General features: G+C 49.8%; 2 protein-coding genes across 7 annotated transcripts in view; one reads left to right on the top strand and one right to left on the bottom strand.

Moving 5' to 3' along the window:
- The first annotated feature begins 2,012 nt into the window (after window positions 1-2,012).
- Window positions 2,013-6,026, top strand: SCO2 (synthesis of cytochrome C oxidase 2). 2 transcript variants are annotated; one of them, XM_088651771.1, is made up of 2 exons: window positions 2,013-2,061; window positions 4,891-6,026. In XM_088651771.1, exons 1-2 carry the CDS (start codon window positions 2,028-2,030, stop codon window positions 5,880-5,882), a joined length of 1,026 nt encoding a protein of 341 aa, XP_088507897.1. In that variant the 5' UTR covers window positions 2,013-2,027; the 3' UTR covers window positions 5,883-6,026. The 2 variants fall into 2 exon arrangements, with proteins under 2 accessions (XP_088507897.1, XP_088507898.1); XM_088651772.1 differs by lacking the exon at window positions 2,013-2,061 and adding an exon at window positions 3,335-4,036.
- Window positions 6,027-8,395: 2,369 nt separating this feature from the next.
- Window positions 8,396-21,528, bottom strand: part of NCAPH2 (non-SMC condensin II complex subunit H2) — a 32,669-nt gene continuing 19,536 nt past the window's right edge. For all 5 annotated transcript variants that reach the window (XM_060279332.2, XM_088676584.1, XM_060279331.2 and 2 more), the window contains 9 exons: window positions 21,236-21,343; window positions 19,762-19,815; window positions 17,969-18,042; window positions 15,395-15,503; window positions 15,005-15,073; window positions 13,529-13,584; window positions 11,533-11,634; window positions 9,868-10,017; window positions 8,396-8,665 (listed from right to left, as the gene is read on the bottom strand). In XM_060279332.2, coding sequence (XP_060135315.2) covers window positions 8,525-8,665; window positions 9,868-10,017; window positions 11,533-11,634; window positions 13,529-13,584; window positions 15,005-15,073; window positions 15,395-15,503; window positions 17,969-18,042; window positions 19,762-19,815; window positions 21,236-21,343 — 863 coding nt within the window. In that variant the 3' untranslated portion in view covers window positions 8,396-8,524. The remainder of the gene's footprint in view (window positions 8,666-9,867; window positions 10,018-11,532; window positions 11,635-13,528; window positions 13,585-15,004; window positions 15,074-15,394; window positions 15,504-17,968; window positions 18,043-19,761; window positions 19,816-21,235; window positions 21,344-21,528) is intronic.

Below are 21,528 nucleotides of genomic sequence, written 5' to 3'. Positions count from 1 at the left end.
GTTATTATACTGATTTTATTGTTGTTGTTGCTGCTGCTGTCATGGACTGGCAGGGTGGAAGGGGGGGGGGAGGCACCAGCTGGGGGACCGACAAGGGAAGAAGGCTTGGATCCCGGGTGTTGTATGCCCCCAAAGGCTATCCAAACTCCTAGCTCTAGGTCTCGCCAGTGTGGTGTAGTGGTTAAGAGCGGTAGACTAGACTCGTAATCTGGGGAATCAGGTTCGCTTCCCCACTCCTCCACATGCAGCTGCTGGGTGACCTTGGTCTAGTCACACTTCTCAGAAGTCTCTCAGCCTCACTCACCTCACTGAGTGTTTGTTGTGAGAGAGGAAGGGAAAGGAGAATGTTATCCGCTTTGAGACTCCTTTGGGTAGTGATAAAGCGGGATATCAAATCCAAAATCCAAACTAGGTCTGGCCAATAAAAGGCTGATACTGGAGCCGCTGGGGGCCAGGCTGGTTCTTTCTTTTTCACCTCTCCTCTGGGAAAGTGCTCTTTCTTTTGGGCTTTGATTACTTCTGCCTCCTTCAGTGCCCACGGCACCATCAGCGAGGTACAATACTTTCCTTTGAACTTCTGTAGCTATGTAGGGCTCTCTCTCAGGACCGCTACCCAGGAGTCGGCGTATGGAAACTGCTCACAACATCCAGGATGTTTTGTCACACTTCAAATAATAATAATAATAATAATAATAATAATAATAATAATAATAATAATAATATTTATACCCCACCCATCTGGCCGGGTTTCCCCAGTCACTCTGGGGGGCTTCCAACAGAATATGAAAATACAATAACCTATTAAACATTAAAAGCTTCCCTAAACAGGGCTGCCTTCAGATGTCTTCTGAAAGACTGGTAGTTGTTTTTCTCTTCGACATCTGTTCCAGAGGGTGGGTGCCACTGCCGAGAAGGCCCTCTGCCTGGTTCCCTGTAACTTCTTGCAGTGAGGGAACCACCAAAAGGCCCTTGGCACTGGACCTTAGTGTCTGGGCAGAACGATGGGGGTGGAGACGCTTCTTCAGGACTGAACCGAGGTCATTTAGGACTTTAAAGGTCAGCACCAACACTTTAATTGTGCTCGGAAACGTACTGGGAGCCAATGTAGGTCTTTCAGGACCGGTGTTATGTGGTCTCGGCGGCCGCTCCCAGTCACCAGTCTAGCTGCCGCAATCTGGATTAGTTGTAGTTTCCGGGTCACCTTCAAAGGTAGCCCCACATAGAGCACATTGCGGTAATCCAAGCGAGAGATAACCAGAGCATGCACCACTCTGGCGAGACAGTCCGCAGGCAAGCAAGGTTTCATCCTGCGTCCCAGACGGAGCTGCCCTGGACACAGAATTGACCTGTGCCTCCATGGACAGCTGTGAGTCCAGAATGACTCCCAGGCTGCGCACCTGGTCCTTCAGGGGCACAGTTACCCCATTCAGGACCAGGGAATCCTCCACACCTGTCTGCCTCCTGTCCCCCACGAACAGTACTTCTGTGTTGTCAGGATTCAACCTCAATCTGTTAGCCGCCATCCATCCTCCAACCGCCTCCAGGCACTCACACAGGACCTTCACCGCCGTCACTGGCTCTGATTTAAAAGAGAGGTAGAGCTGGGTATCATCAGCATACTGATGGACACCCAGCCCAACCCCCCTGATGATCTCTCCCAGGGGCAAAACACAAAGTGAGGAATCCCCCCCCTTTCTCACAGCCCTCTTGGCCGGGCTTGAAACAATACGGAGACATACACAGACCTGGGAGCCTGCTGTTGCCAGGGAGGGGGGTTCCCCCCTCTCTCTGGCCCTCCAGCCCCAGCTCCTCTAGCTGACCTGGAGACGCAAGCGTCAACACACAAAAAGAAAGCTCCCCCCCCCAAAGAAACATGAAATTTAACTGCTAGCAAAACACACAGAGCAGCCCCCCTTTTCCTGAGAAACATAGGGAGCTGTGGGGGGGGGGCGCTGCTCCCTCAGTTGAGGCACCCACAGCTGGGTGGGTTCAAAGAAAGCCTCGATTTATCCGAGTCACAGCACCCAATGTTGTCAAATAAAGCTCAGGAGCCAGGAGGAGGTAAGAGTCCAACGATTTTATTACACGCAGCCAATACTGGGAATGGGGAAGGACTTTTCAAAACCTTACTGGGTTTTTTTTCTTTTGGGGTGTGTGTCGCAGTTCAACTTCTTCCGGAAGAAAAGGTTCAGAAGAAAATACAGCCATACCTCATGTTGCGTCTGCTTCAGGTTACGTGTTTTCATGTTGCGTGTTTTCATGTTGTTCTCGGTGGTGGCGCCCGCCCTGTGGAAAGCCCTCCCATCAGATGTCAAGGAAATAAACAACTCCCTGACTTTTAGAAGACATCTGAAGGCAGCCCTGTTTAGGGAAGCTTTTAATATTTGATGAATTGTTGTATTTTAATATTTTGGTGGAAGCCGCCCAGAGTGGCTGGGGAAACCCAGCCAGATAGGTGCATAGCTGCCAAGTTTTCCCTTTTCTCGCGAGGAAGCCTATTCAGCATAAGGGAAAATCCCTGTAAAAAAGGGATAACTTGGCAGCTATGTAGGTGGGGTATAAATATTATTATTATTATTATTATTATTATTATTATTATTATTATTAATTATTATTATTATTATTATTATTATTATTATTATTATTATTATTATTATTATTATTATTATTATTATTCACTCCCAGACGTCACCTACAAGGTCCCCCATGGCTCCTTTGCAAACCTGTCCGGGGGGGGGGGGAAAGCCCCTTTCCCCCTTCTCATTCTGTTTTGCCCAAGTGCTGAATCTACAGTACCAGGGCTTCTGCAAAACTAGACAAGGAAGGGGGCGAATCAAACATATTTCACCTTGAGAAAAGGCGCAAATGCAATAAGTAAATAATACTATGGAAGCGTGGACAACATCCAATCTGCAAGAATAATAAAAAAGCTAATTCTGGGGGGGAAAAGAAAAAGGGCAGCCCGTTGCTTTCCTCCTCGCGCGGCGCTGCAGCTCCCTCCTCTGGGCACTCCGGGGAACAGCAAGGGGAGGGCCGGGGAGGTGGAGCCGGCAGGATACCCAAGCACGCATGCGCTGAAGCGGCGAGGTCGAGCCCAAGGTGTCCGCCGGCAGGAGAACCCGGAAGTAAGGAGGAAGCACGTGGCTGGAGGGAGCAGATGCGGGGGGGGAGGGGGCTGCATGGGGGGGATGTATTGCGTAGGGGGGTGGGATTGGGAGCCTGCAGGGGGTCCCAGCCCTGCTTGGTTCATGGGGGAGGAGATCAGAGGGGGGACCCCTCCCCCCAGGTTTGAGTTGGGAAAAGGAGGGGCTGGATCAGAGGCAAAGGAGGAGAGCAGGGACAGGATAAAGGACAGGATTTTTGAGGGGGTGGGTGGGTGGAACCGGGCTAAAATTTACTTTCCCTGCTGCAGAAATGACTTCAAAGCAATCCTCCATCGCAAGGCTCAAATGGAAGCAAACTTTCCAACAACAGCAATGGAGGCAAATCCTCGCCCCGCCCCCCCGCCCCCCCCCCCGGCTGAATTTCTGCCTGCCAAAAGGTTGGCAGGTGGAGAAACCCAGCCAAAAAAAGAAAGGTGGTGGAAGAGAGCGCCAAGTTCCGCTTCTCTTCCTCGCAGGCCTTTGCCTGCCAACATCCTCACAGGGTTCGCATTAGCCCTCCGGCTTGGCTTGTGCCTCTTTCTTCCTCAAAGCTTCCCAGGGAATGGGTTAAATGGGAGGGGGGGCATTTTCACATTGCACCCCGTTCCTTCCTCCAGCAGGATCTGCTCCCTCTCCCAGCTCCCGAAGGACCTTTGAGGCTTACCAGTGTGGGGGGGGGTCTGCCCTGGGTGGTTTTTTAAGTTAGGACCCTGCTTGAGGAGTGGGAGGGTGAGGGTCTCCCAAGAAGGAAGCAAGGAGGGGGCTTTAGGAAAGAACAGTTATACAAATTTAAATCTCCTCCTCCTCCTCCTCCTTGCTGGATCAGGACCTGAACCCAAGAGCGATTCTCTCCTCCTGCAGTTTCCAGCAACAGGGATTCAGCAGCAACTGCGGTGGGCAGAGAACGGCCTCTGTGGAAAGGAAAGGCTGGGTTTGGGGACTGGGCCTTGGGGGTTCTGGCAGCCGCCCTGAGTGACTGCCCCGAGCTGCAAAAGTGGAGACATGAGGCCAAGAAATGGGGCTTTCTGAATCCACAGCAGGGGGTGGACTTGAACTCGCCACCCACAGGCCAGCTTCAACTACTGCACTGCCTACGAGCTATTTAAAAATCTCTTTGCTCTGCCAGCCTTTCTCTCCTGCCCCCTCCCCCACCCATAGTCCTTTGGGAGAAGAGTGCTAGATCGAGTGCTCCTTCTTGGTGGGTTCACATCCCAAATTCCCAGGTGAATTGGAGGGTCCCTGTACCCCTATTTCCCTTAACAGAAGGTTCCGTTCTTGTTAATTTTGGCTATCAATTGTATTTATGGCCCACCTTTTTCAGCCAGGGAGCTCAACTTAGCATGCAATTGTGTTTCCTGTTTTTATCCTCACAACAATCTTGCGAGGTAGATTGGCTGAGAGGCAGCGGATCCCCTAGGGAGCTTAAATTGCGGCTAAGTGGGGATTCCATAAAAGCTCCTGTTAGCATTTCCAGTCTAACATCGCTCCATTGCTCAGACACTCTCCAATTCTTCCTTGCCTTTTTTTGGAACTACCTAACTTGAGGAAGAATCTGGTGTTTCACAAAAGCTTGCACACTGCGCCGGCACGAGCTCCTGCTTGGCTGCAAAGTTTGCTGGGGGACCAGGGACCAGTTGCTGTCGCTCAGTGCAACCTGCAACGTAGGCTGGTTGAGGAGAAAATGTGGGCAGGGGAAACCATGCAAGGGCATAAATTGAATTAAGCGCATAAGGTTTTCTTCTTCCAGATTTGTCCGGGATGCTTCGGTCCTTTGTCAGCCTGAGCTTCTGGCATGTGGTGCCAGGCCAGATCTCCGGAAGGAGCAGTCGCCTTTGGGGGAGAAGATGCCCGTTTCTCTGCAAACCAGCCAGGTGCCGCTGCCAGCCAGCCTGGCACAGCCGGCTTGCATCTTGGGTTGGTGGCACAGGCCTGCAAGCATCTTTGCTGAATGCCTTGGGAAAGGGCGCTTCCGACTCCGCAGCCCAGGGCACCTGTCTGGGAGCGAGAGGGGCTTTGCCCCCCAGCAGGACACAGTGTCACGCGGCCGGCTGGAGGTCTTTCTCCCAAGGGACCCCGCAGAGCCCCTCGTCCAGCCCCCGCCTCCCGTTCAAGACTCGACTACTCATCACGGTCCTCTTTGGGGGCGGCATCCTCGCTGGCTGGCTGTACCTGCGGGAAGAGAAGCTCCGGCAGGGGAAACTGAGGCGCATTGAGGAGCTGCGGAAGCTGGCTCTTGGGCAGGGGGATTTCCGGCTGCTGGACCACACGGGGCGGCCCCGCTCCAAGGCCGACCTGAGGGGCAGCTGGGTCCTGCTTTACTTTGGCTTCACCCACTGCCCGGACATCTGCCCCGAGCAGCTGGAGAAGATGAGCCGGGTGGTGGAACTGCTGGACGGCGAATCCCACCTGCCAAGAGTCCAGCCCGTCTTCATCACGGTCGACCCCGAGAGGGACGACGTGCCGGCGGTGGCCAAGTACATCCGGGATTTCCACCCGCGCCTCCTGGGGTTGACGGGCACCCCTGAGCAGGTGCGGGAAGTGGGCCGGGCCTTCCGGGTCTACGCCAGCGCCGGCCCCAGAGACGAGGACGGCGACTACATCGTGGACCACACCGTGATCATGTACCTGCTCAGCCCAGACGGGCTCTTCCTGGACTATTACAACCGGAACAAGACGGAGGCGCAGATCGCCAAGAGCGTGCAAGGACACATGGACACCTTCAAGAGCCTCTTTGGCTGAGACGGCGGCCTGGCAGGCGGCTCTCTCGACGCCGCTCTTTTGAAGGGAGGGGGCTGTTTCAACTTACAAGCTTCTGTAGTGACACCTTGTGGTGGCGAGTTCCGGAGGCTATGTCAAGGGAGAAATTATATTGCTATGCTCTGATATTGCGTGTGTGTTCATTTATTAGGTTACCTGGGGGAGAAGAGAGGTTTGCTTTGCTTCCTACAAAATATTTTGGGGTGCTTTTAAACAAACACAAACATACTTATTTGTCTGTCCTCTGTGGTTTCCGAGAGCTGCAGCAAAGGCTTTCAAGATTGCTTTCCAAAGAGTTACTGTTTGTGCATGGGCGCCCCTGCTGCTCCCTAATTCTTTCCCTCTAAAGCGCAAAGCCTCCAAGTTAAGCACAGATTAAGCACTATAAAATGTGGGTCTCTGCTTGCAGCAGTTTGATTAATCTGGGGTACATTCGAGGGGGGAGGACCTGCTGTTCCCTCCCAGAGATGCTCCTGCAGTCTGACACACGGCCACAGCAGCTCCTAATTATGACCAATCTTGCCTTCCATTAAGTTTTAAAATCTCTTTTAAGATCATCTGAGTTGAGGACCATCACATCTTGCAACAGTTTAAAATATGTGTTGTCTGGCCTGAATCTCTCCCCCCCCCCCGGCCCCCATCTGAGCCGCAGTCTAAGGAAGAGAACCATCTCTGCCCTTTCTCCATACATGCATTTTATATCCTCCCCATTTCTTCCCCCCTTCTAAACTTAGAAGTCCCAAACGTCTTTTCTCTTGGCGCTGCTGCAGCCCTTTGATCAGCACCAGCGTTTGAAATTCACCCGGGCGCATTTTCCACCTGGCTGTCTGCCACTTGCGGCCAAGTGAAGGTGCCTGGGTGCCAGGATGCCACCTGATGTCTTGACCATCTGGAGATGTATTTCTGGGGGATCCGTGGATCTTGACTGTTTTCACACCCTAGCAACGTATTCTGCAGAATTCTATTGGTTATATATGTTCCCTCCGCAAATCAGAATGAATTTCAGGAACCAAAAAGTTCTATTTTTCAAGCTGCCTGGCCCCCAAATGGCAACGTGGCATTTTGTTTTGCCGACGGTAACCCTGGGTTAAGGAGCCATTTGACGCCTGATATAGCTGAGTATCTAATACTTGAGTCCCTTCCCAATGTTTCTGGACTTTGGCTCAATTTCCCACCAGCCCCAGCTAGTGGCCAGAATGTTACAGAGAGCCCACCCACTCCCTGCGCATCATGTGGACTGCCTTCTTTTCTGGTGGCACACATTGCGGAAACCTCTCCGCAGAGGTTTGCTGGGTACATGCAAACCTCATTTTATTGGTATGCTGCCTTTCCACAGTTCAAACCACGCTCAAGGCAGCTTGCAACATGGGGGAAAACACCCATATAACTACAACTAAAGTAGTCATAAACAGCAAGCAGAACATATAAATATATATATACTGCATAATCAAACTGAACAGTTTCCACATAAATCATAACAGGATCTGAAACGAAGATACAAAAGACTGGAAGCAAATTCCCAGCCCAACAGTGTGTTCAGCAGCTTCCGTTTTTGCAGCTGGAGTCAGTCCAGGCTCTGCCCTCCCAGGCCAGGCGGGGAAAGGCCTTCCAGGACTCTCAGCCAAGGTGGGTCCCTTACTGCCTGTCAACCTTGCGATTCAGGACCTTTTGGGGCTCTTTTTGTATTTCCTTTTTAAGACTTCCCTGCCAGTGTAACCAGAGATTCCCAGTGTCTTGTGAAATTCTGTAGCCTCGAGTTTACGGCTGAAATGGTTGTAACTCCGGGAGTGTTGCCCGCTCTTTCCATTTCCATGAACCTTCTAAGGGTGTTAGTTGCAGGTAGGTAGCCGTGTTGGTCTGCCGTAGTCAAATAATAATAAAAATTAATTCCAGTAGCACCTTAGAGACCAACTAAGTTTGCCATAGGTATGAGCTTTCGTGTGCATGCACACTTCTTCAGATAACACGAAAGCTCATACCAATGACAAACTTTGTTGGTCTCTAAGGTGCTACTGGAATGAATTTTTTTATTTTGTTTCTTCTAAGGGTGGGAGGCTTTGCTAGATCAGGAGTGCTGCTGCTGCTGCTTCTGTGGCCAGAAAAGAGACACAGTACTATACAGCAGACAACCTCCTGTGCAGACAAATGCTTTGCCTGCACAGAAGCCTTTAATCTCATGCGCAGTTAAGCTTCACCACTGCAGAGCTGCCCTTCCTCAAACTGCGCTGCAAGGAATAAAACCGGCGACACACAAACTCAGCGACTGCAGCTCTTGTTCCAGCCAGCCTCCAGGTTCCAAACAGCCTCTTTGCCGCCAGCAGAGGAAGGTTGGGCCTAAGGGCCGCAGGGATCAGACAGAGCAGGACCCCATGGCTTGCGCATCTTGAACCCCCTGCCCCACGCTCCCAACGGAAACAAAATCCTGGAAGAGACAGATCCCAAGTTTTGTCCTTGCGGTCGGTGCCCGGCGCTCAGAAAGGAAATCCAGGAATGACTCTAGTGCACGGGTTTATTGTGGCAAAGAGAAGAGGGTCAAAGCAGAGTGGCAAAAGGAGGGTGCAGAAGCTGAACAGAGATACATATACATATATACACAGACACACATGCATGTCGCAGGAGAGGCGTCAGTGCTGGTCGAGCGAGGGAGCCGTGTAGTTGCGGAAACGCTCGTGTGCCTTCTCCTGGGTCAGCAGGCGCAGAGCCATGGTGTCCACACCCTCCTCCAGGCCAGGCTTCTGGGAGATTTCCACTGTGTAGTCGTTGGCCTAGAGGAAGACGTGGAATCAGAGAATTGTAGAGCGGGAAGGGCCCCCCCCCCCGGGTCCTAGTATGTTTCTGAGCACAATTCAAAGTGTTGGTGCTGACCCTGAAAGCCCTAAACGGCCTTGGCCCTGTAGACCTGAAGGAGCGTCTCCACCCCCATCGTTCAGCCCAGACACTGAGGTCCAGCGCCGAGGGCCTTCTGGCGGTTCCCTCCCTGCGAGAAGCGAGGTTACAGGGAACCAGGCAGAGGGCCTTCTCGGTGGTGGCGCCCGCCTGGTGGAACGCCCTCCCTTCAGAGGTCAAGGAGATAAATCACTGTCTGACTTTTAGAAGACATCTGAAGGCAGCCCTGTTTAGGGAAGTTTTTAAGGTTTGAAGTTTTATTCTGTTTTTAATGTTATGTTGGGAGCCGCCCAGAGTGGCTGGGGAGACCCGGCCAGATGGGTGGGATGTAAGTAATAAATCATCATCATCATCATCATCATCATCATCATCCCTGTTTAGGGAAGTTTTTAGTCTGTGATATATAATGTATTTTGATGTGTGTTGGAAGCCGCCCAGAGCGGTGGGGGAGACCCGGCCAGATGGGCAGGGTATAAATAATAAATTTATTATTATTATTATTATTATTATTATTATTATTATTATTATTATTATTAGTCCAACCCCCTGCAATGCAGGAATCCATTTGCCCAATGTGGGGCTCAAACCCACGACACTGAGATTTAAGAGTCCCATGCTCTACCGGCTGAGCTAACCCACAGGCTGCATGTGGAACATGGGAATCTGCCTTACACCAAGCGCGTCCCTGGGGCCCCGTCTGGCTCAGTATTGGCCACACCGGCTGGCAGCAACACTCTTGGGGACCCCAGACGTCTCTCTCCCTGCCCTACCTGGAGATGTCACCGGGGAATGAATCACAGAATCTTAAGAGTTGGAAGAGACCCCTAAGGGTCATCCAGCCCCACCCCCTGGCAGATGGCCACCCAACCTCTGCTTAAACACCTCCAATGGGCCTGGGACCCTAGGCCTGCAAGGCAGGTGCTCTACCCACCAAGCTGCAGCCCTTTCCCTCAAGGCTGGAAGACAATCTGGCTACAGGAGGAGAAGGGGAAAGGGGTGGGGTGGCTCGCCCAGGTGGACCCCGTAACCCCCACCCACAAAAGGGCCCCCAGCCTCCAGCCTTTGGGCGTGTCGTACTCACCAGCTGCAGGGAGGCCAGCAAGTAGCGGCAGACTTCGAAAGGCGGCTGCCCCGCCACCAGGCTGGCAAAGGAGTGCCATTCACCCACCGCACCCAGTTTGGACGCCAGCATGTCCCCGTAGTGGTGGATGTCCAAGGCTTCGTGCGATTCCTACGTGGAAGGCGGGAGGGGGAAGCAGGTTAGGGGGGCTCCAGGGCACCCCACCCTATCTCAGGGTGGGTGGGAGACTATTTCTGCTCAAGGGGCATGCTTCCGTCACATGCAGGGTGGATAAAAATCTGATGATTATCATTTATTTAAATCAGATTTTTAAAATAAAATGCTTTTGGAGGAAAATCTCTCTAGAAAATCTCAATAGAAAATAGAGTTTTCTATCGAAGCTACATTCTAGTCCAAAGGCTATTCATCAGGAAATAAGGATTCGTTTCACGTTTTTCATGTGTGCTGAAACTCAGTTTAAAAATAAAATTAAAATTAAAAACTTTTTTAAAAAAAGTTAACTAACATGGATACATATGCTAAAATGTTACTGTTTCATTTAAATTGTTATAAAGGAAATGATTATTTTTTCTCCTTCCGATAAAGTACTGTACAGCAGAAAAGTTGCCCAAATATAAACAGTTATTAAACCTCAGAATAATTTCATAATTATCGGTCCATGTATTTCTAATAGTAGAACCAAGTCAGTAATTTTTGATATAACTGTAAAAACTACTCTGAAAATTTATTATTCCAAAAATGAAACCTTCATCTGGTTGTAAATATTAAGGTGATACCAGCAAGAATGAGTCTTTTGGTAAAAAAGAGAGAGAGATTTAAATCAAGTCTTACTGGCTAGTGATTTAAATCAATTTGATTTAAATCAAATCCACCCTGATCACACGCGACCATCTCGGGGGGAAAAGGAGGCAAAAAGGAAGCTGTCCTTTTTGAAGTCGGCTACAGTTATTTATTTAGATTTAAAAATATTTGTATGCCGCTGTGCCATTAAAGAAATGCATCTGAGTGGTTTCACAGAATCGCAGCGCTGGAAGGGACCCAAGGATCCGCTAGTCCCAACTGCAACTCTGGAATCTCAGCTAAAGCATCCCTTACAGACGGCCATTCAAGCTCTGCTTGAAAACCGGCGAGGAAGGAGAGGCCACCCCCCCCCAGGGAATCCATTCAACAGCAATGCCTCTATAAAAAAAACCGTATTTTGAAAAAAAAATATTAAAATTAGAAACTGGCTGTTGTGGGAAAATGTCCCCTTAATTGCCTGCGCAGGCCTGGCGAGATGGAATTTTTTTTCTCAGCAGCCGTCTGAAAGTTGGCCCAGAAGACGTCTGGTGAATCTCCAGTGGCAGAGAGTTCCACAGAGCCAATGACACTAAAGGCTTCCTGTCGTTTACCAATGAGCCTCGCCAACTCGGGGTGCAGCCCAACGAGACTCCTGCAGATGATTCCAGCCGTACAGCAGCTCAAGGTTTCTACAGAAACTCCCCCCCCCCAAAAAAACACACCATCCAGGCAAGCGAAACCTTTCCTGAACGCCTTACAGCTACACAAAAGCACTTGAGGGTGTTGTTGGCAGGAGATGGCAAGAAGTGTGGGACCTGGGACATAGGCAGAGTCAGGCAGGCCTGGAGGGACACAGTTGCTGCCCCCCTCCCCCCCGAGCCTTACCTGCTCCTCCAGCTTTGGGACCACCATCTCCTCCCAGTCCCGAACGTGCCGGGACAGAGCGGTCTCTCGGGCGTATTTCTGGGAGTGCGACATGAACAGTTCCTGGGGAGAGAAAAAGAGGCAGGGGAGGAATGTCTCGTGCTCGAGAGCCGCGGAAGGTGGGGCTCTGATCCTGCTCTGGTTGCAAAGGCCAGCTACTGCTCAGAGCCGGGAGGCTAGCACAAGGCAGCCATGTTTTCATCCGACCGCTCTTGATTTTTTTAATCCCAAACTGCTACTGCGTAAGAAGCCAGCAGAGCACAACCCGCTTATTAAGCTCTCTCTTCCTCCTGGAGAGGCAAAGTAGATGGGAGGGAGAAAGCAGGGCAGCATCAACCCCCCCCCCAAAGAGAGGCTGTTTCCAGATAGCGCTTTCCACACACTTTGTCCTGTCCTCAGGGGTAGACTGCATCTGAATATGGAGGGCTCATTAAACTATGGTGGCCAATTGCCACTGCTAGACCCTCTCATCCAATAGCTGTCCCCAGCATGGGAGGCAGAAATAAGGCTTCCCGCAACTTCAATAGCTAGGATTTTACTAGCCCAGAAATGGAAAGATGAGAAGACACCAACCGAAGAAGAATGGCAAGAAAAACTGACGGAATATGCTGAACTGGCAAAGCTAACTGGGAAACTCAGAGAGACATGGACAACAGAGACTTCAAAAAAGGCTGGGAACCATTTATATTGTATTTATAGAAAAATTATACTTCCCTCTGTCCTCCAAAGAAAGGGGGGAAGCAAAGGTGCTCAGCAGCTGACAAATTGAATTTAGTACAGTCACACCTTGGTTCTTCCCTTCCGGAAGTCCATTTGACTTTTGAAATAATAATATAATAAATATTATTTTATTATTAATTAATAAAAACCAAGGCGCAGCTTCCGATGGGCTGGAGCTTCCTGCACTCAGCCAGAAGCCGTGGAATCCACGTCGGATGATTGGCTTCCAAAAAATGTTCACAAACCGGAAACACTTACTTCCGGGCTTGCGGCGTTTGGGAGCTAAAACGTTCAAGTCAGAAGGCGTTCAAGAACCAAGGTACGACTGTATATAAATTGGGATCAGATAAATGCTGGACATGCAGATGAAACAAAAGAGATTATATACACATCTTCTGCGATTGTTTTCAAATACAAACTTACCTGAAAATCCGTTCAGGCTAATACCCAGAGATATGTTAGAATATTCGTATACCCTTTGAACCTAAAACATGTCATTCTGGAAAATTACCGTATATTCCGATGTATAAGACCACCTCTAACTTTTCCAGCTAAAATATAGAGTTTGGGATATACTTGTCGTATAAGAAATACGACCCGGTGTATAAGACGACCCCCCGACTTCTGAGAAGATTTTTCTGGGTTAAAAAGTAGTCTTATACGCAGGAATATACAGTACCTGCTAAGATTATAATAGCTAAGTGTGTGTGGGGGGGGAGAGAGAATATATATATATCCTACTATTTCTAAATGAACTGAGAAAATTGGGTCCGTAGTAACCATGATTAAGCTAACTTATTACAAAAGAATACATATAAACCAGCCTAACATATTTTTGGAAAAACAGGCTTTTTTGTAATGTTTTGGAACAGTACGTTTAATTATATTGTTCAACCTTATGCTGCTTTCAACCTGCTGTAACGTTCCGAGTATTTATTCAAATTCTTTATCTTTGCTTTATTTTAGTAAGAAGTAAATTTTGAATTTTTTAAAAAATCCCAGGGGAAGCAATAAGACACGCTAATGTGGCATAGCTAGAGACTAGGACTAGGGCTCGTCAGCTATGAAGTTTGCTGGGCGACTTGGGCTAGCCATAATCTCTCACAGCCTGGCCTACCTCACAGGATTGTTGTACGGATAAAATGGATAAGCAGGTGTGAGTCTGGTCAGTGTTTCGTTGGGTGGCTGCCTGGGACCCACCTCAATGCCACGTGACAAACACACACATGATACGCACCACATTTCTTTGGATGTATTCCTCGTAGTTGAGGGCGGGGGGGACGCCACCAAGATCTGTAAGCAAAGGCAGAAATTAAGAGGTTCTCCTACACATCTCAGATTTGCCGTGGGCAACTGCCCGGCCTACACCCCACACCAAAAGCACCCCGGAAACGGCTGCAGGAGCCAGAGGCGGGATTCCCTTGCAGACGACCACTGTGCCTGCAGACAGGCATAATAATAATAATAATAATAATTTATACCACGTCCATCTGGCTAGGTTTCCCCAGCCACTCTGGGCGGTTCCCAACAGATTAAAAGCACAATAAAACATCAGACATTAAATACTTCCCAAAACAGGGCTGCCTTCAGATGTCTTCTAAAAGTCAGAAAGTTGTTTATTTCCTTGACATCTGATGGGAGGGTGTTCCACAGGGCGGGCGCCACCACCGAGAAGGCCCTCTGCCTGGTTCCCTGTAACCTCACTTCTCACAGGGAGGGAACTGCCAGAAGGCCCTCGGAGCTGGACCTCAGTGTCCGGGCAGAACGATGGGGGTGGAGATGCTCCTTCACATATACTGAAGGCAGACAAGTTGTGCATTCCTACCAGTGCCCAGAGGAGGAATGGCGGCTGGGAGGAGCACAGAGAGAAGAAACAGCATGGGGCATCTGCAGCAGAACTGGGCGCCTCCACCTGCCCCAGCTGCAACAAAACATGTCTCTCCTGCATCCCCAAGGTGCATTCCTCTTTGGTCTCCAGGCAACCACAGGTCCCAGGGACCCAGGTGGCGCTGTGGTTAAACCACTGAGCCTAGGGCTTGCCAATCAGAAGGTCGGCGGTTCGAATCCCTGTGACGGGGTGAGCTCCCGTTGCTTGGTCCCAGCTCCTGCCAACCTAGCAGTTCGAAAGCACGCCAAAATGCAAGTAGATAAATAGGAACCGCTACAGCGGGAAGGTAAACGGCGTTTCCATGTGCTGCTCTGGTTCGCCAGAAGCGGCTTTGTCATGCAGGCCACATGACCTGGAAGCTGTACGCTGGCTCCCTCGGCCAATAATGCGAGATGAGCGCGCAACCCCAGAGTCGTTCACGACTGGACCTAATGGTCAGGGGTCCCTTTACCTTTAACCACAGGTCAGAGCCTTCTCTTGATGGGGCCGCTCACTCACTGCAACCCCAACACACTTCGAAGCCTAGGCTTCCCTGGTTGGTGCAGACTATATTGTATATTCATTAGGTATCTTGCTGGGAGTTGCGCAAAGCAGCCTAATTATTCGGCTATGCCCCACGGGACTCTTTGGCACAAAGCTCAGAAACCCTGGTCTACGAACCCTGACGGACAACAGTATCAGCTGCTCAGTGCTGAACTCAAGATTGCACCCCCCCCTTGGCCGCCCGCTGCTCCACATTGGGCTGTGGGTTAACTGACCAGCTTCCTGCCGTTCTTATAGGCCCAGCCCCCGGCCCAGCTAACAACGTCGCCTGCCAGCTGTTACCTATCACGCCAACGGGTGCCTCCTCTGGGGCTTCCACCTGGGGGGCGTCTTCATGCTCCAGAAAGTCATCTGTGGACAGAGAAAGATGACGGTCGAGGCAAGTGCGACGGGGAGAGCATTTGGGGAAAGGCTTGAGCACAACGGCGGTGGGCAAACGGGCACAGAGATTGCCAAGGCGGCATGTTGGATGAATTGGCGTCCAAAAATGTGGCTCTTTTGCCTTGCTGGTTTCTTTAAACTCGGGGGTGGGTGGGTGGGGGACACCTGTGTGGAAGGAGCATGGTGTGGCCCCCGTTGCAACAGCCAACCCTGGGCTGAAAAGGGAGGCCCTGGTTTTGGGGGAGAGGCCCGAGAGATTCCCAGCGCTCAGCCCAGAAACTGTGGACAGACCTGCCCCTCCGGCATCCATATCGCCCATGGCGTCATTGTCGTCGTCCTGCTCCTCTTCCTCCTCCAGGGCTTCGGGCTCCTCTAACTGAATGGCCAGCTGCGGATCTTGCTTCAGGGGGAAAGATAAAAACAAAAACCACAACTGGCTTAAAAGAAGCCCCCCCCCCCCGGGAACCAGATCTAGCAGACTTTGAGGGGTGGAATTGTTAAAAGAAAAGAAGATGTGGAATATGGTGAAAAGAAATTAAAAGAAAGGATACTTAGACTGGGAAATAACTTGAACTGAAAAAATTAAAAGTGAGGCTATTGAAAGGAAATTAAAGATCAAAGTAACCAGATTGGGCAACAAAATGGCTAATAATGTTTCGGAATAAGCCCTCCGCCATTCCCTGCAGTGCAACTGGTGGGTTTCCCACGGGACTAGAATAGATAAGATGGCCTCGGATTCAGCAGCTGCAAAAGATCAGCCCTGGCACAAGATATTTGCAGAGATCCGCGAAATTAAAAAGGGACTGAACTCGTATACCAATTTGTTGCGGGAATGTGTCTCATCATGGGAATATAACAAACAATTAAGAGACGTGAATGGAGAAAGCTGCACGGAAAGAAGAACTGGCGTTGAGGTTGAAAAATCGGACGTTGAGGTGAAAAAGGAAACATCAACACTGGACATTTGTACAACGTATGGAGAATTGGCACAACAGGATGAGGAAGAAGAAGGATGGAAGAATGTTCCACAAGTGGGAGATGTGGAACAGAAAAAAGACTGGTCTCAAGAACTCCTCCAAAATGAACCAGGGTGTGCTCTGGCCCTCCCAGTGAGAGGGGGAGGACAGGGCATGCTCTGGGAAGACAGGAATAAAGGTGCATGTGGGAAACTGAAGAAGTGGGGGGGAAATGTTCTGTGGAAGCTATGGGAAAGGGTGGGAGTGGGTTAATAGATTATAAATGTTAAAAGAGATGGATGGAATGGAGTGGCCCTATACTGGTACGTTATATGGATCTCGCTGTAAACGTCTGGAAAACCTAGATCTGGGGGAAGGGGGGGAGTTATGTTATTATGTTTTGGAATATATTTGATACAAGAGTTAATATTAGAATGATGATTCGTTGTTAATAAAAAATTTATAGGCAGAGGGGAAAAGATTTATAGAATGAATAATGGGAATTAGAAATATTTGGTATGAAATATTAGATTAAAGGTGATTGTATTAATATTTGTAAGAAGAGATGAAATAAGAATAAAGGATTGAGAGAATAATATTCAAGATAAGTAAAATCATAATGAATACTGCCTAAATAATATTGTAATAGGGACCCTAGGTGGGGGTAGTCGGGGGAGTCTAAAGGATAAAGATTTAAGTTAGAAGTTTAGACTTTGACATTTTTGTATTTTGTATCTTTTTTTTGTATTTTTGCTTGTTTTTTCTGTTTTTTTTGTTTTTTTTGTATTTTTGCATGTGTGTGTGTGTCTACAAATTTTCAATAAATATATTTTTTTTTTAAAAAAAGATAAAAACAAAAACCAGGCCTGTTTCTGCCATCCTGTTCTCACACAGGGTCTCACTCACTCTTGCCTTCCCAGGTGGGAGCAGCCTGATTCTAGTCATTCATTTGTTGCGGTTACATCCGATTTTTTTCCTTCAGGGTGACACACACGGTTCCCACCCCGCTCATTTAATCCCCAACAACAACAACCCTGTGAGGTACGTTAGGCTGATAAAGGCAAGTGATTGGTCCAAAATCACCCAGTGGGTTTCATGGCTGAGTTGAGGATTTGAACCCGGATCTCCTGGGTCCTAGTCCGACACACTAACCATTCCACCGCCACTGGAAATGAACTTATTGCTCCCAAATATTAGATAAGGGACAGTAGCTCTTCTTCCCAGCCTGGGCCTTAGAGGGCTCTGGCGAGCCTCACAAACACCCCCAGAACCCGGGGCGAGGGGCAGGGGGGCACTGGGTACAGATTCCTCTTGCCAGAGCACCAGGACTCCTCTTGCAAGAAGAGTACCAAGTTTCTTGCAGCAAATTGATGTACAACAGCAGCGGTGGTGTAGTGGTTAGTGTCAGGCTGGGACCTGGGTTCAAATCCCCCCCACTCAGCTGTGAAGTTCACTAAGTGTAACCCCTGTTGCTGTCTTCTCTCAGCCTAACCTACCTCACAGGGTTGTTGTGGGGGCTGAATATTGTATTATTTACATGATGTTAGCTGCCCTGAGCCCGGCTCCGGCCGGGGAGGGTGGGGTACAAACAAATTTATTATTATTATTATTATTATTATTATTATTATTATTATTATTATTATTATTATTAAATGAGGAGGGCAAGAACAATGCGCGCCAAACCTTGAGGAAAAATGCGGTAAATGAACTTGATCATGCAGAGCTGCTAACAAACGGGGGTGGGAGGGGGATCCCAAGTCGTGTGCCTTGCAAGTCGTGTGCCTATTAGATTGCGTTTCATAAGATTTGCAAACTGCCTTGTCTGCACTGGCAGGAAATCAGGGGCGGCGAAGTTAAGCAAAAGCAAATGAATGAACGAACAAGCTGCCCGCCGAGTCTCTCTGCTCACCATCCTCATCCTATTCAGCTTATTCCGGGCAGCCAAGCGCTCCTTTGCATGCTTCCAGTAGAGGACCTCGAGATCTGCCCAGAAATGACAGGATTAGGAACAGGGTCTTCTACAAAGCCCAGCTCCAGCTTCTCTTCCCCCCCCCCGCCCCGCCCTCCCCTCGTCCTGCTCCCAGGCTCTGGGAAGCAGCTTTGCAAGGAGCAGCAAAAAGCCACTCTCCGCCCAGCACTTCTTCTGCGGAACTTGCTTTGCAGCTCCCCAGGTCCAGAAGGTGTCCCCCATCCCCAGATTCTTACATGGCTGACTCCCAAATCCCTTCTCAAATCCTGCCCAACCCAGCTTGGCCTCAGCTTAGCTCTCTTCTCAACTGTCTGTACCAGGGGTCAGCAACCTTTTCCAGCCGGGGGCCGGTCCACTGTCCCTCAGACCATGTGGGGGGCTGGACTATATTTTTTGGGGGAAATGAACAAATTCCTATGCCCCAGAAATAACCCAGAGATGCATTTTAAATAAAAGCACACATTCTTGTTGTTGTTGTTTAGTTGTGTCCGACTCTTCGTGACCCCATGGACCAGAGGACACCAACACACTGATTTCTGTGGGCTGGATTTAGAAGGCATTTGGGCCTTAGGTTGCCTACCCCTGGTCTATACCTCCAACACCCAACCATCTCCCACTGCCCTCAACAGAGAAACGGTGATTCCTGTCCCAGATGTTGTGGGACTCCAACTCTGCATGGCCAACGGTCAAGGAATGTGAAAGTTTGTAGTCGCATCTATTTTCAAGCTCTCTGGAGAGGGGCCCCATTGCTGCTTCTACATTTTGCTGCCGAAAAGATGCTCAGCGGCTGTGGCAGGGTCCCAAGATGCTCAGCGGCTGTGGCAAGGTCCCAAGATGCTCAGCGGCTGTGGCAGGGTCCCAAGATGCCCGCCCACCCAGGTGGGAACATGTGCAGGCTTTATTAGTATGAATGGGCAGTTGGTGCCCCACAGGCTACAAGGCACCACCTGCCGTGTGTGTGTGTGTGCGCGCGCAAGGAAATGATACACCCACCCCAAGGAGAGTTTAATACTGAGGTCGCATGAGAGCTGCAGGGGGGGAGGACCCAAACCAATGGAGTCACATGACAAGAAACTTCAGGAAGAATTTTCTAACGGTGAGAGCCATTTGACAGAGGAATGGAAAACATCTGACGGTGGCGGACTCTTCTTCCTAGGAGGTTTCTACCGTGTTTCTCCAAAAATAAGACACCGTCTTATATTTATTTTTCCTCAAAAAACACACACAATGGCTTATTTTCAGGGGATGTCTTTTTTTTATATATAAAAAAATTAAGTATGGTATAGTTTAACCTACAGTTTAACCTACAAGGTTAAACTGCCTATCACTATGGCTTATTTTTTTGGGTATGGCTTATTTTCGGAGACACACGGCAAGCAGAGGCCGGGTGTCCACCTGTCAGGGATCCTTTAGCTGCGATTCCTGCGTTGCAGGGGGTTGGACTAGATGACCCCTGGGGGTCCCTTCCAACCCTAGGATTGTATGAGAGCAACGTCCAAAGACTGTAAATTGGACTGCCTGAAGGAGAGGAGCCTGGAAGATGCCTAGAGTGGGGCCAAAAGAAATGCAGAGACTGCTTTGATATTTCTAACTTGCTCCCTGCGGGCTTTGTTCATTTCTTATTGAACACAAAGTCAGGCATAAGCAAACTAACAAAGAAGGGAAGGCAAACCGACAAAGGAGCCAGGACAGTGACCTTCTCGCCCACCCACCCACAAGTTGCCCCCACTCACCAGGGAAGACTGGCCCTTTCTTCCTGCTTCTCTCGTTGACATCTCTGTGGTGCTCTGGAGAGAGAAGAGGCACATGCTCAGAGGGAGACGGCAGAGGTTCTCTGGATCAGCGCCCCTCCTTCCCTCTTCAAGGTGGCCCAGAGGCACTTCCAAGGCCAGGTAATGCCTCAGGTGTTGTTGACACTGGCGGCGGCTCTCTAGGGCTTCAGGAAAGGAGTTCCTCCTAGTCCTACCTGGGGACTGAACCCAAGATGCCCTGCTTGCAAAGCGACGGCCCTTTCCCTATGAGCTGCTGCAACAGCGGTGAAAACTAAGAATGAGCAGTGAATACTAAGACAGGCAAACTAATACCAGTGTACTGGAAGAAGCAAAGATCACCAGTGTTGAAGCAATGATTCTTCAACATCAACTTTGTTGGACTGGTCACATTGTGCAAATGCCTGATGATCGTCTTCCAAAGCAACTCCTCTATTCCGAACTTAAAAATGGAAAGTGTAATGCTGGTGGTCAACAAAAGAGGTTTAAAGACTGTCTCAAGGCAAATGTAAAAAAATGTAGTACAGTGGTACCTCTACATACGAATAATTCTACTTACGAATGTTTCTACTTACAAATGGAGCTCTGTCCGCCATCTTGGATGCAGTTTAGATAGGATTTTTTCTACTTACGAATTTTTAGATAGGGTTGCTTTGACTTACAATTTTTTTCTCCCAATGCATTCCTATGGGATTCGACTTACAATTTTTTTCTACTTACGAATGTGCGTTCAGAACGCATTAAATTCGTAAGTAGAGGTACCACTGTATAAGCACTGACAACTGGGAAACACTGGCCTGCGAGCGCTCCAGTTGGAGAACAGTCTTGACCAAAGGTTCATGGGCTTTGAAGACGCTCAAACTCAGGACATGAGGGAGAAACGTACCAAGAGGAAGGCACGCTTGGCAAACCCTCACCGGGATCAACTCCCGCCGAGGAACCTATGTCCCCACTGTGGAAGGATGTGTGGATCCAGAATTGGCCTCCACGGTCGCTTACGGACTCACTGTTAAGATCGGGTTTGTGGAAGACAATCTTACTCAGCTACGAGGGATCGCCAAAGAAGACGACTAAGAAGAGCTAGAACAGGATGCAACTAACCCTGGCAGAGACTCGGAGGCAGCAAAGCCTCTGAATACCCGTTGCTGGAAGCCACACGAGAGAGCTCTGGTGCTCAGGGGGGTGCAGATTTCCTACGGGCGCCTGGTTGGCCACTGTGAGAAGAGGAAGCTGGGCTGATCTAGCAAGCTCCTCCTCGGTTCTTAGGCCTTACCAGAAGCAGCCTCTGACCTACGGGGTGGGGGGCACGGGGGCGGAACAAGCGCATCCACAACAGAGAACAAGCCGCGTTCATGAAACGGAGGCTTCTTGGATACAGCCTTGAGGTAGCAAGGTCAAGTCCCACAGCAGCCCCCCACTCGCGCCCCATTGGACTCACCTGTGGCTGAAAACCAGGCCGTGAAGTCCTGCAGCTTGGTGGACACCTTCCTCTTCCGCTTGGTGCCAGGCACGTTCTCCAGGCCATGTGGCACCGTGAATGGCTTGCCTAAAGGGAAACGGAAGGGGAATGGAAGGGGCTGCTCTCCTACATCGGGTCAGAGTGGCAGAAACGGAGGCCCTCCCAGTCCCCAAAAGAACCCCCAGCAGTCAACAGCCAAGACTCCTCTCTTACCGTTTTAGGCTTCTAACACCTTCTCGGTTTTCCCTCCCTTTCTGGTATCTGCTGTGTCC

This window comes from Zootoca vivipara, chromosome 9 (assembly GCF_965207765.1).
Source record: "Zootoca vivipara chromosome 9, rZooViv2.hap1.1, whole genome shotgun sequence".
NCBI classification, from domain to species: Eukaryota; Metazoa; Chordata; class Lepidosauria; order Squamata; family Lacertidae; genus Zootoca; species Zootoca vivipara.
The sequence above is the reverse complement of the archived record's forward strand: the minus strand, read 5'-3'. Positions and strand labels throughout refer to the sequence as shown.